Source organism: Anser brachyrhynchus (genome assembly GCF_964034855.1).
Source record: "Anser brachyrhynchus genome assembly, chromosome: 19".
NCBI lineage: Eukaryota > Metazoa > Chordata > Aves > Anseriformes > Anatidae > Anser > Anser brachyrhynchus.
The window spans coordinates 430,458-444,428 of NC_137712.1; the positions used below are offsets into that span (position 1 = coordinate 430,458).

Here is a 13,971-nt window from a genome sequence, read left to right on the forward strand (position 1 = left end):
GTTTCATCGCTCACCAAAGTACATCTCTGATTACACTACATTTTCTAAAAATCACAAACAAAACATTTTCCTGTCATTAGCAAAAGCACAACAGTTGACTTGAGACAGAAAGACAGAACTGCAGAAAAACAGAGAAGAGTTTTGACAGCTTCAATTCTTTTCTATTCCTCACTCATTTCAAAAAGTACTGTAGAAACATTCGTGCAACTACAAACCTCCTAAAAATGTTGCTCTTCAAACTTTTTGAAATATCTTTACCTTTTTCAGAGCAATAAGGAAAATGCCGTAAATAATACTTTATCACTGTATCAGAAACTAAACAGTGGGGCTCCCCTTCCAGCATTTAGAGAAAAGGCTCATAAGAGTTAAGTTACTTCAGAAGACAACTCTATTCTGTTATACACAAGTTTCATACAAGTTCTTCCCTGAAACTATTCTATTATCAAAGTCTTCAGCATTATCCGCATTGTTATATTCCAAGAGATTAAAAAAAAAAGAAAATCAGTAAAAATTCTAAGATGTAACAGAACTTACATATCTTTGCCTTTTCTATAACATACAGATAACAATGTAAAAGATCATATAAAACAATGACTGGAACAAGCTGTAGACAGCCACTGCACCCACGAATTTTCAAAACAATGTGACTGCTATTATTTCTTAGAGCAACCTGTGACTAAACAGTTTCAATGTTCTAGACCACAGCAATGCTGATTCCACAAGTTATTTTTTAATTATTATTTTAAATTTGGAAGATTTGTCTGAAAAGCAAAACAAGTGTTGGGAATTTTAACATAGTTGTTTTAAACTATATTTCTTGTTACTATATACCTATTTACTATACACTATTCCTTACTATAGTAAGGAATATATTAATCTTATATTATAGCCTGAGGTTGTGAACATACCATTTGCGTCCAGAATTCATTGATTCATAGAACACTTTGGGTTAGAAGAGACCTGGTTACTCAAAGGTTCAACTGAACCTCTAGGTAGTAACCCTTACTTTGAAAAAGCAGCAACACTACATCTTGGCAATTATCAGGGAAAGGTTCTCCATGATGTATGAATCCTAAGGGGTAACATATTCAGAAGGATAGGAAGTCTAAAGGAGGTTAGCTACACAGCAGCAGGGTTCTCACATTCAAGATCTTTGTGGATCTATACCTCTTGCTTTTGGGGTGGGGTGGAAATCAATACCCCTCTTGTTTTTTTTAAATTTAAAATAAACACAATACCACATGTAATGGATTTATTCCAAAGCATATACAATAAATCAACACAGAAAAAAAAATGAAGGAATGAAGATTAAAAAAAAAAAAAAAGACCCAAACCACCACAAACAACAACAACAAAACAAAACACAAAAACCCTACTGCAAACTATTTTGAGTTCTTACACATCATCCACAAGTTTATGTTTTTGTAGTCCCTTCAATACTTTAAGACTATAAACAGAGCGTATGGAAAAGTAAATACAGCTTTTCTCATACTCATAGCACTTCAGAGGGCTATATTTGTTTGCATGTGCTGATTAAGAAGCGCTAGAATCACGACAAGCCTTGTCTGAATACAACATGGCTCTCTAAGAACTATCACGTATCATTATTAGAATACTTAAGTTTTCTTTTTCACACATGGCTGTAACTGTAGATCATTAACTGAAATTCCAGTGTCATGAATAACAGTCATGGAAAAATAGTACTCTAGGGAAAGATCTACTTAACATTTGATTCTGTGGAGTTTGTGAGGCTAAAGCACAAGGCAGAACGATGTTAGATGAGAAAAAATTTGCATTAGAAGTGGACTTCATGGTTATACCAATAGTTTAAAAATATTTAAGACATTTCTTTATGGTGCATTTTGTTGCTCGTAAGATTTTACCATCACAGATATCCAGCACAAGTCATTAATGCATGGCAGTTTCAGACTTAGTTTGATTTTTTTAAAATATTTTTTTTCTGGAAGTTACATTTATTGAATGTTTAGAACTTCACCAGGACCATGCTGTGTATAGACAGACAGCTGTACAAAAAGAATTATATTTGTCTTTCTTGGGCACTAGAAAAAATTACAGTAAATTACCGTATCGTTTCAGTTATAATATATAATTGCATTCAAAACACATATTTAAATGTGTTATAAGTAAATATGTAAGATTAAATGATAAATTAGATTAATTTAAAGTAAATATGTTAGATTAACTTCTTACTTTAAAAAAACATCAATGGGAAGACATTCCAGTACAATGAACGTCTCTGTTTAACAGTAATCTGTGTTTTTAGAGTGGTCTTCAGGAAAGCTAGCACAGTTCAGTAACGTGGAGGAACTGCAAGTTAAAAGAGTGCTAGGGAAATAATGATAGTGTGTCCACATGAAGAATAAAAGGGAATTACTGAATAAAAGGGAATTACTGAAAAGACAAATCAATCAAGTAAAATGACTTTGCAGTTTCTTTCTCTTTTCAATATATTTTATATATATATAAATATATAATAATATACAAATATATTTTTCAATATATTTATACACAAAACAACTACCACTTAGAGATAAAATTATGTATCTTAAAAAACAGTCCAGCGAAAAAAAGCTATAGGAATGAGGACTTAAATCATGCTGTACTCGAAGACATTTCTGAAACACAACACTCTTGTAAATTCTGATGACCTCAAACGCACAGTAAACAAAGACATACTTCAGAGTTCCATATGTTAGTATTGCATAAAACTTGTACAAGCCAGACATATCTTAGTCAGTATACAGTTTAAAAATCTCCATCAGATCTAATTTTTATAAACACAGTATCAAAACACCGTATATTAGTGGTTATCAGTCAAAAAGAGCAACACATAAATAAGCTAAATGTTTGCACTCACCTAAATATGGAATAGTAGGAACCATTTTTAGGCTTCTGATGTACTCTCGTGTTCTTTTATAATTATCTTCTTTAGACAGTAAATAGTCTAACTTCTCAAAGGTGGCCTTGTCTTTGCGATTCAAAAGCTACGCAGAAAAAAAAAGAAAATCATACAAATTTCAAATGAAGAATCTGTATAAAGACAACAACAAATACTAATTTATTCAAATCACTCACAGTAAAGGAAAGCATAGTCAAATTAGAATTCAATTCAGCACCACCACCCAAAGCTGCATAATGTTTGAAAAAGTGCTACCTGTTAATTTAAAAAAATCTTAAATCCTGAATTATGAACAAATATGGTTATTATTTCTGATTATCCACAAGGATCCACATATCACTACCTCACAGTTTTGAATAACCTCTGCAATACTAAATTTATAACATACATTTTTTCCTCTAAAGTCACCAGTGTTTTCATAGTTTACCAGAATTGCTAAGAATCTTATTGAATTTGAGAGCACAAATAGCAACAAATAGTGCCATTTCAACAGTGTCTCATTAAAATTATCACAAAACTTTTTTCAAAAAGTCTAAGAAAAGTAAATTGCTATGATATTTACACTTCTGTTTTATATTACTGGAGTTACTATAAAAAATCAGAAAAAAATGCAAAATATATCAGAGCAACAAAAGATGAAAACAAACATAAAATATGCAACTGTAGGTATAAAAAACACATTCTCAATTTCAGCTGTTTTTAGATACATCAGTAATGTTTTTAAGATGATTTTAAAAGCCAACTGTGTTACAGTGAATGGAGAATTATTGCACTGTACACTGGCTTCTTGTGGTTGTACTTTCTGACAACAGGCAGCAGTTCCATTGGATCTCTTCCTCTCTAGAATTCCAACCGTCATAGTGCAAGGCTCACAAATCTAGCTGTTCTGTTTCTACAGAATTTTGACTTTGCCCATTCTCATCAAAAATACTGCAATGGATATGCATGAGTTAATGGCTTCAGTCTGTCTCGTTCTCAACAGGATGGAGTTAACAAAAGTCATCAGTAAACCAGCATTGCTGATGGAAGCCTTGAGGCCTTCTGCAACAGTGGAACAGCACATACCACAGATAGTTAAGTAACAGCTGTTAACAAACCAACATTAAAAGTACAAAAAAAAAAAAAGAGTGAAAAGACTTCACATTAGTGTTGCTGTTTTCTTTCTGAACAGCACTGCAAATTCTTTGAGGTTCTAACTCTGCACTGTATTGTACTTCGGAACTACTGGTGACTATAAAAAGTCTTAGATTTAGGACAGGGGCTATGCCTCCAAATGGATGATATTGATTAAAGTGGGTATCACCTGGGATTGCATTTAAAACAGTTTAATAAAAAAGTAAATAAATATAATTTTCAAGCTGCTGAACTGTGTCATTGTATAATTTTACCTTTTGTAGCTGAAATAAAAATAATTCCTGCGGGTTCTATGTCACCAAAGACTTTAGAAAAGAATTGAGCAAAGGTTATTTTGTTTCTAATGAAATCTTGCAAAAAACATTTTATGGTAGTGAAATAAACATTTTGAGAGCTGCAGCAAAAATCACTTAAAAGACAGTAGCTTTTTAAAGGATCGGTAATAATATTTAGAAAAAGAAATGTTTCTCATTTTGTATAGAAATGTTTTACACATTCAAAGTTACAGAGTAATGTTTTGAATTCTAAATTCAACTGTGCAGGTCATATTTTAGTATTGCTTTTTTAATGTCAAATTAAGTTCCTTAAATACGTTAGTATTTGCTCTCAAACTATCATTGTAATAAGTGCAATACACTATGTTTTGTTACATGAGTTCTTAAAATTTCTTTAGGTCTTAGTCCTGAAATTAAGTATTCACATGCTTGATTTCATATGCGTGATTTTCCCTATTTAAGTTCCAACTTCATCAAGCTGCTCAGAACAGCAGGAACATATATTGTTATTAGACTAGATCCTAATTCTGAGCATTCAAACCATAAAAAGTTAGACATTTTAAGGCATGATAATGAACTTGGGTAAAAGAGTTAAGTATAGCCATCTTTATGAACAAGTTCCAAACAGTTGATGTGGTCCGTGTTGAATGAAATTTGAAATTATTGAGAATTACCTAAGCCTCTGTATATTTAAGTATTACATACAGTAGGACTACATTATAATTGTGTTTTCTACTTTCTAGAAACAGCAAAAACATGGTAAATTTAACTGATGAATTCTGCCATCACGGGATTGAATTTCTGAAGATGAAATTAATAATGCTTTGCATTTCCAATATAAATGAAAAATTGAAACACACTGTACAATAATCACAGAATTAATGTTTCTAAACTAGTAATATCTTTTTTTTCCCTATTACCCAATATATTAATGACACAATGATTTGGATAATGGGATACTGAGACACACTCTCATGCAAGGGCCTGCTGAGATTATTTATCAACTGAAGTCCTCTCAAGCGTATAATTAGTAGCTTCTCAAACAGACAGGAAAACAAGAAACTTCTTCAGGAAAACAGACTGTTTAAGAGATATGCAGTCATTTAATCTCTGCTTTCAAAAGCCACATACCAAATTACTACTGCTGCTGTGACACTGCCACAACAGCAAGAATGTAAAGAATCATCTCCCAGGGCACATAATTCATCAATTCAGAAAGCCTCAGAATTCAAACAAGAAAGAAGAGACAACAGTCAAGGGATCACTTACAGCCCAGGTTTTGGTCAGTCTGAAGATAGGTGCACTTTGCAGTGCTGACACCACAGACATAAGAGAATGAAGATTATTGAGGTCTAGAAGCTTCTGGAAAAAAAAAAAAGTTGGCTTAGCTAAAATTTTCCTATCGTTCCAGAATATAGTAAAATTAGAACTGCTGCCCATGTAGTTTGTAAATTGTAGAAAGAGGCTGGATGTAAAATTCATCCTTGAATGATGGATGGATTCATTGCTCAGGAGCATCTGAGGAAGATTTGTGATTCTACTGAGGGAAAAGAAGGAAAGAAAAATAAAAAAGGAGGGCAGTGCTTTTCATTTTGCAAAGGACATGAAAACTCTTCTAAGAATAATCCAGTGTCTCCGGGTTGACCATTCTCCTAGTACTTGGACTATGAATTTGTGCCAGGAACTTGTTTAGGTACGTTCTCTTCTGTATAAGCACAAAACTGCTATGTAAACTCACTGAAAATACTCATAATACAAGAAAAATTGGTTTTGTATTAAATGGAAAATATTATGCTAATCTACATATCCCACCACCACCATTTCACATACACAAGATTAGTACTCAGGTCTTTGATCTACCTGCCATCTTCTTACTAATATTAGAAAGTGTCACGGTATTCATACACAAAATAACCATAGGTCACGAAACAGAAAAATACTTCTTAAAATAAATATATTTATTTGTAAACATTAAGAATGACTTACAAAAACAGTTCTCAAACTGTGAGCTTTTTTCTATGATTATATGTTTTTCTATGATTCTATGATTTATAACTCTAAGTTTTATTTGAACAACTATATTTTACAAATAGTAATGAGGTCACACACAATAGCTGTTTTGGAAGCAAGATTTCTTTTCATAAAGACATACATTTGAATGGGGGGAGAGAAAACAGAACAGTTTACAACCATGTTCAGCATTGGCTACATGTAGTTGGCCAGCAACAAGAAACCATTTTTAACTTTGTTAGTCAAAAACACAAGATAATTCACAATGAACTGGGTATGATTTTTTGTTTGTTTTTGTTTTAAACAAAATAGAAACAATCGATATCATACCTTTCTCTTATTCATGTCGTACAACATAGCAGATGTGCTAAAAATACCCAGAATGTTACCCTATGTAATACAAAAATGGTTCATAGGAGCAGTGTAGAAGCAAATAAAAAGGAAATAACATTTTAAATGACAATACAATGAATATGCACTTACTTTAGCGATTTTCACAAAATGGCTCAGTATTTCTGCCCTTATTTTTAAGGTCTGTGTTGTTAATATTTCTCGTACAACCCAAAAACTGACCTATAAAGTAAAAAGATGCAATTGAATTTATTTACAAAAAATAACTTGATTAAATAGTTTCATGATGTTCAATGGAGAAAACAGAGTAGGAAAATAAAAGAGGTCTGATCCCCTAAGTTCTCATCTGAATATTACCCCAAAGCATTAGCATTGATATAAGAAGTAAGTACAGAAGTGAGCTGACACTAAGATAACTGAAGAAACAGACGGAATGCAGAAAAAGAAGGAAAAGAATTGCTAATTTTCTACAATGACACACCAACAAAAATTATTAGGAACTTATAGTCTAGTGGTACAACAGGAAAAAATGTGGACAAAGCAACTGAGAAAAAGAACTGTCATTTAAAAATCTTGATCCTCATTTATAAGAATATTCATACTAGTAGTTCTATTTCACTTTGTACTTAAAAACAACAGTACCTGTTCAACACATTCATCAAATAATACCTGGTTAAACCTCCTAGTGAAGGCAACGATATTTGGAGCGAGGATATGTTTTTCTTTCTTATTCCACCCACAGCTGGCTAACTCCTAGGAAAAACATCAAAAATTGCATCCAAAGTCAGTAATGTTTAAAAACAATAATAATATAAAAGAATTTTTAAAAGCAGCGTCCATCACATTTTACTAAAACCAATCCAAGGCACCAGTTCAATGAAAATGAATGGCTGATGCAGCCTAAAATACAGGTTATAACTAGAGGCATAAGTCAAGCACTGAAATCTAATGTGAACTGACGGGAGCAGAAAAGAGAGCAGTCAATTTTCACATGTTATATATTTATCCAGAATAAACTCTTGCACCAAGCAGGACATAAAGACTTGCAGAAAAGCACAGTCATCTCCTTTTAAGACAGCTGGCAAATCACAGTAAATCAGGCTCAGTTACAGACTCACAGTGCTAACAAGGAACAAGCCTAGAAGAGTATTAGTGAACTGCAAGAAGTTGAGCATTTTAGAATGAAGCACCCTTAATTAAATGGTTACATATCCACAGGTACTGAAATCCCAAAATGTAAACAGTTTAAAAAAAAAACCTACCTCAGGCTGTATAGCTTTAAATACTGGCATATCCATTAACGTAATCTGGCTCTGCAATAAAGATAAAATTTTAAATACTGCAATATGAAGAGCTAACAATCATGTATTTACATCTGCTTGATGTGAGACTTCAGTAACTTCAAACCAAACAGTAGTATTTCCTCCACAGAACATAACCAATCAGTCCAGAATCAGGCCACCCCTGTCCAAGAACGTTAGGGATTGGAAGGGACCTTCCACATAGGGGACATACCACGTGCAAAAATGTCACCATCCCAAGTGGCAACACGTCATTATTTCTACTTAACAGCAGCTCTCATCTGTGTATTCTGCATTACTGTTAAAGAACAGATTCATCAGATTTTTTTCCGAAGTGACAAAAGAATAACGTAGCCACATCTCCAGATCTTTTTTGTGAAGAAGATATTATAGGTAGGATCTTATTTGAAACAAATGAAACATCACTTTGAAAACCAGAATGTTAATGAAACATTGAACTAGGTTCAAAAGCTGTTATCCTGTGATTTCAACTAAAAAAAAAATCAATAGAATTGCACATACCTAATATTATGTATTATTACCTAATACATTGTTTTCTAAAACACTGGAGAAAAAAATCAAATGACTTTAGCAGAAAACCAAATATGCTATGTCAGCTCAGCACTAAATGATTAAGTCCTGAGATGTTTATTTTGTTATAGTTTATATAATCAGATTTTTGTTTTTTTTATATTCTGCAAGTCATGAATAGAATACAAGCATAAATGCAAAATTAGTATTTCTACTTACAGCAAACTCCTCAGGAGTTACTTTCAATACATCAAATACAACTGCGTCATAGCTTTTATTGGCATAATCTGAACTTCGCCCTTCCAGAGAATCTGAGCTGCTACTACCCTACAACAAAAAAAAGTACACATCTGCAGATTGGTGAAACTCACATCCGATTAAGAAATGACAAGAAAAATTGTGAACCTTCAAAAAGCTGCATACTTCTACATTATTAAGCTTAGTTTAGCACAGTTTGTGAATATTTCTAACCTATTTCAGAAAACTTTGTTCTACAAAAACTGTGAAATACAATTTTACCTCTGTGAAATTCCACACTCTGGAAAGCTATTTTTAAAATTATAGACTAGATAAAAGAGTTTTCTCACGAAAGGAAACTTATTGGGATTTTGAAGATTCATATTCAAAGGAAGTGTTTAAATTAAATGCGCCAAGTAAAGATTAGGCAGATTCAAATCGTGCTCCTCTCTCCATAACAACAGTAAGGAAGAAAAAAATAGTAATTCCTTTCTTCAGGAATAATCTCATTTAATAATAGTAATACCATCTTTTTTTTTTTTTTTCCTATTTCTTAAAACTACATATTAAACACATATATGCATGTAAAATCTTAAGCCCTTACCTCACTTAAGTTATTTGTTTGTTAGAAGAACATGGCTGTCAAACAAAGATGAACAACTAACTGTGGCATGTAAATCTCACTTAAAACTGACTTGGTAACAAAGAACTAGAAACTGGTAAACGTGATGCTGTTTTTTGTTTGTTTTCCTCCCTTCTTCCTCCCAAGTATCTGGAGGACTACTGACTAGGAAGCCTGACATTGGTACTGGGTAAATCTAAGAAGTGTATAAAGGGGAAAGAAGTGTATAAAGTTAGGTATGCTGTATCAGTAAACTGTCAAGATAACATTTAGAATGAGCAGCACTACCTCAGTATCAACAGACATGGTGATACTGAGGGAAATGGCAATGGCAAAGGAAATGGTTAATACAATCTTGTTGGACTTCCAAAAGACTTTTAACATGGTTCCTGATTCCAAAGCCTTTAAGGAAACCATGCAACCTTACAACAGAGACTATGCTTGCAATGATAAATAATTATTTACAAGACAGGAGGCAGAGTAGTTGATTAGAGGTAGAAGTATTAAGAATATGTAAATCAGCAGAGAAGTACATATGGGTAAGCAAGGATTATTATATATTCAGCAACCTTGAAAAGATAACAAACAACGAGGTGACAACTTGTTGATGACTGTTTATCTTCACTTTGTTTACTCAAGATGGTAAAACAAAAACATAAGCTGGCAATGAAAAACTAAAAAAGGGGCTTCACAAGTTTGATTAGTCTGATAAAGGAAAAGAGAAAATATATAAAGGTGTATGAATATGATCCTTTATAAATCCATGGTGCACCCAAACCTTTAACACATATGTAGTATTAGTCTCCACCTTAGAAAGTATATAGAAACAGAAGAAGTTTCAGAACAAGTTTCATACATTTAAAACATGTGCTTTACTGGGTAAAAAAGAAAAATTCAGTAGGGTAACTAATTACCAAGCAGTTTTCAGTTGGCTCTCCTGGACCTACAAACACAGGCTGTTAGCTATACACAGCAGATCACATGGAACACTTTTTTTTTTTTTTTGGGGGGGGGGGGGGGGGGGGGGGGGGTGTTGAGGGCAGGGGGAAACGGGACACGACACCATAACGGAGTTGCCTGGCCTCCAAAGGATACAAAGAGTTGAAATGAACAACATCTTACAGAATACTAGTAAATTCCCCCCAAAAACTCCCCAAACCAACCAACCAAAATACTTCTGACTGGCTCCATCTGGATGGTACATTACATTGCTTTTAACACCTTAACAAATACTGGGATTTTCAGAAATTTAAGTTATGTAGAAAGAGGTCAAAAGCTGCTATTTAAAACTAGTCTAAATCAGTAATCATTGTCATCAACAACAAAAGAATAGATTGTAAACACTCAAAATCATGGAGCTCAAATTACTTTGTTGTCAACTGTTACTACACTGTTCATAAGAAACATGACTGAAATGACTGACGGGGGAAATGGCTTCTCTGAAACTTAAACCAAACCAACACTTCCAATTTTGATTGAAGGCAAAACAAACAAACAAAAAAAAAAAACCAGTGAACTGTACCTCTGGAGTGGCAGAGGTGACCATCACATTGGCCATGAAGTCATTCCTTTTATACATGCTCTCCCCAGGAAGCCAGAAGTTTCAGCTCAGCCAGCACAGGTAAGACAACATGATGAAAGCAGAATTCCTGTAAAGTAAACGCACTGTTATTTCTAAATGAAAAGATTCTTTAGAAACAATATAATCTTAAAAGCTAGATTGTCTTTTCTGTTTCAGGTAGCAAACGCAAAGGACTGTAAGTATCACTACAGCTAGGCCAAATCCTTACACCCATTTCCAATTAACTCAAGAAATGTTAAATGGCATCGTGTTTTATTCATGATTTATATTGAATAAGATTTTATTCAAAGTCTATGCTAGACAGTATTCATCCAGAAACTGCAGGATACCACAATACACCTTTAGATGAGAAACTGAAGCTATTAATTGACTGAAGAAATGGTGCTTCCTCTGCTCATTGCTTTTTTTATAAATGTATGAATTACTCTCATAATTGGTGATACAGTGTACTGTATGAAAGTAATACAAAAATTATATTTGCAGCTGCTCAGACCTCCACTAATATTTACAGACAGGTGTGCCTGAAAGCATCTCAGTCAGGTCCCAAAGAACAGAACACACAACATGCCAACATCATCGTCTGTAATTGGAAGGATGAATCTCAAGTATCTTGGCTAATCCAGCAACAACATCATCTGAAATGAGACTTTTTCAAACTGTCTTAAGCAGACAGATACACTTCCAAATTATGACTTCACATGTATCGCCTTAAGCTTCCTTCAGAAACCAAAGACTGGATGGCAAAAAAAGAGTATGCAGTATCAGAAAGAAGCTGCCTCTATCTACTTGAAATAAGTGATCTGTTCCAGTTAAGTTGCTGCAGAAACACAAAGTGTTTAATGAACATTTAAAACAAAAACATTCAGATCTGAATTAATAGACATTGGTCATAATAGTAACATTATTAAATAAAATAATCAACCAATCTTCAAATAAAGCACAAATAATTACAGGACACCATAGTCCTGCGTATTCAGCAAAGAATCATCTCCCTGATACCAGGAAATCCGACATCATTTTCTGTGATATATTTTAACTATTACACTTTAAAGGATATGTGCCATGTGGACAGAGGTGGATGTATGAGTTCATTAATTTAATTAAGTTGCATCTCAATCAGAAAAAACACAACTGGTATATAAACAGGCACAACTAAAATGACAGCAACTGATGTGACTACGGACTTTGAATTCAGATTAAAAAGGTATTCAAAAGAATTACACACAAACATTTTTAAATAAAAATCTCTTATCCGATAACAAAAACAGATGCTTCCACGCACAACAACATTCTTTTTGTTCAAAATTTTATGTAAGGGGAAGTGAAAGGAATCACAAGCAACTTCATTTCCAAATCTATGTAGCCAAAAAAAAACATAGAATGTGACCATAATGTTGGCTAATTCAGAAATTCCCTTAGACAGCTTTCTTATGACACTCAGAGAACTGTCACCAATGGATATATCAGGCCCCTCCCTCACAGTGGACCTCTTATCATCGCAATAAGACTTTGCAATTAATTCACTGTTTCTTCTTGAAACAGAAGATGCTGTTTCAAGACAAGCATTCTTTATATTTATCTGACATGAAGTAAAAGTCAGCACCAAATTTGAATTCTACTCTCAATCACAGCCAAAATATACTTCACACAGACACTATGTTTACTGCATTTTGCACACATTCATACTCGTTACTAGCTTAATGAGCTAAAGCTGCCCTTACATTATTGTCCTAGTGACAGCACAATGGCACAGTACTTGTCAAAGACCTTCAGTAAAAAATTCAATACCACATTGCACTCTTATTCTTAAAATTTTGTCAGATATATCATAATGATACATTTAAAGTTTATGTACATTGCATCATGAATGAGAGTTTATACATTCTCAAATCTAAAACTACTTTTACCTTGTAAATAATTTTATAGGTATACATTAACAGATTCTTGGGACTACAATAAAATGGATGATTAACTGAGTAAGGGGACAGCAGTAGATGTTTAGAAGCCTTCCTGAAGTCACAGTGTTCAACACGATCCATTCCTCATTATATAGAGAAGGTCTTAGCAGAGGATCTGCCCCTCGTTTTGTTACGTAGGTGATGCCTTGCATGATTCACATCTGAGCACCTAATGGAACCTTAAGTGAAAACTTGTTAAGATGCATATAAAAAAAAAAAGCTAACACAGGACTGCACAGAAGAGACTGCTGAATTCCAACACCTGTCCCATCAAAAGAAAGAACTTTTCCCCCAATTTATATCAGTATGATACCCGTGAGGTGAAAGCAAAATGAACTGACTATTTTATTATAACATCTAAATCAGCTGTTAGGGACAGATTAAAATATAGCTAACTCTGTAGTCCTGTTTCACTGCATGAAGAACTGGTAGTGTTGCAGAAAGTTCACACGTACTTCAAACATACTGCTAGCAGACAGCTACTGAGAATGTTTCATACACAGCATGCACACACGTACTATGAGCAGTATTATTCATGTGTGTTTAAGCAAGCACAAAAAAAAAGGAACTGCTCACAGAATTACCAAGTCAGCTCAAACACTGATTCACTTCAAAAATGAGAAAACAATCATTCCGCACAGCATAACCCATGGCAACCACTGCCACAGGCTCCTGTATATGTACTCTTCTAGCAAAATGCATACAAACTAGTCTGCAGGTACTCAAATATACAACTAGGGATATCACATCTCCCTTCACATCCTTATCCTTTCCCAAAATACTTCAATCACACAAACAGGAAAGCGCTGAAAAAAAAAAGCAGATGAGAATAAAAGTAACCCCTTATTTTATTTCATTGAGAAAAGCAAGGTCTTTGCTGCACTTATCACCCTAGAAGGCCTTACAGAACAAACAGCAGCAATTTTTCACACAATCTCATGGAGATGTGTGAAATCAATCAATAACTGTGTTTCAAATAACACCAGAATCTCCTCAGTTAAACTAGTCAAGAATCAATTTCCTTTATCTTGTGTCCTGATAAAATAAACT

The 13,971-nt window shown here is 33.6% G+C and overlaps 1 protein-coding gene across 4 annotated transcripts in view; it reads right to left on the reverse strand.

Moving 5' to 3' along the window:
* The window catches only part of RALGPS1 (Ral GEF with PH domain and SH3 binding motif 1), a 110,041-nt gene that overhangs the window by 80,253 nt on the left and 15,817 nt on the right, over window positions 1-13,971 (reverse strand). For all 4 annotated transcript variants that reach the window (XM_080561719.1, XM_080561720.1, XM_080561722.1 and 1 more), the window contains 7 exons: window positions 10,904-11,030; window positions 8,742-8,849; window positions 7,953-8,003; window positions 7,360-7,443; window positions 6,823-6,912; window positions 5,599-5,691; window positions 2,879-3,005 (listed from right to left, as the gene is read on the reverse strand). In XM_080561719.1, the coding sequence (XP_080417845.1) occupies window positions 2,879-3,005; window positions 5,599-5,691; window positions 6,823-6,912; window positions 7,360-7,443; window positions 7,953-8,003; window positions 8,742-8,849; window positions 10,904-10,960 (610 nt within the window). In that variant the 5' untranslated portion in view covers window positions 10,961-11,030. The remainder of the gene's footprint in view (window positions 1-2,878; window positions 3,006-5,598; window positions 5,692-6,822; window positions 6,913-7,359; window positions 7,444-7,952; window positions 8,004-8,741; window positions 8,850-10,903; window positions 11,031-13,971) is intronic.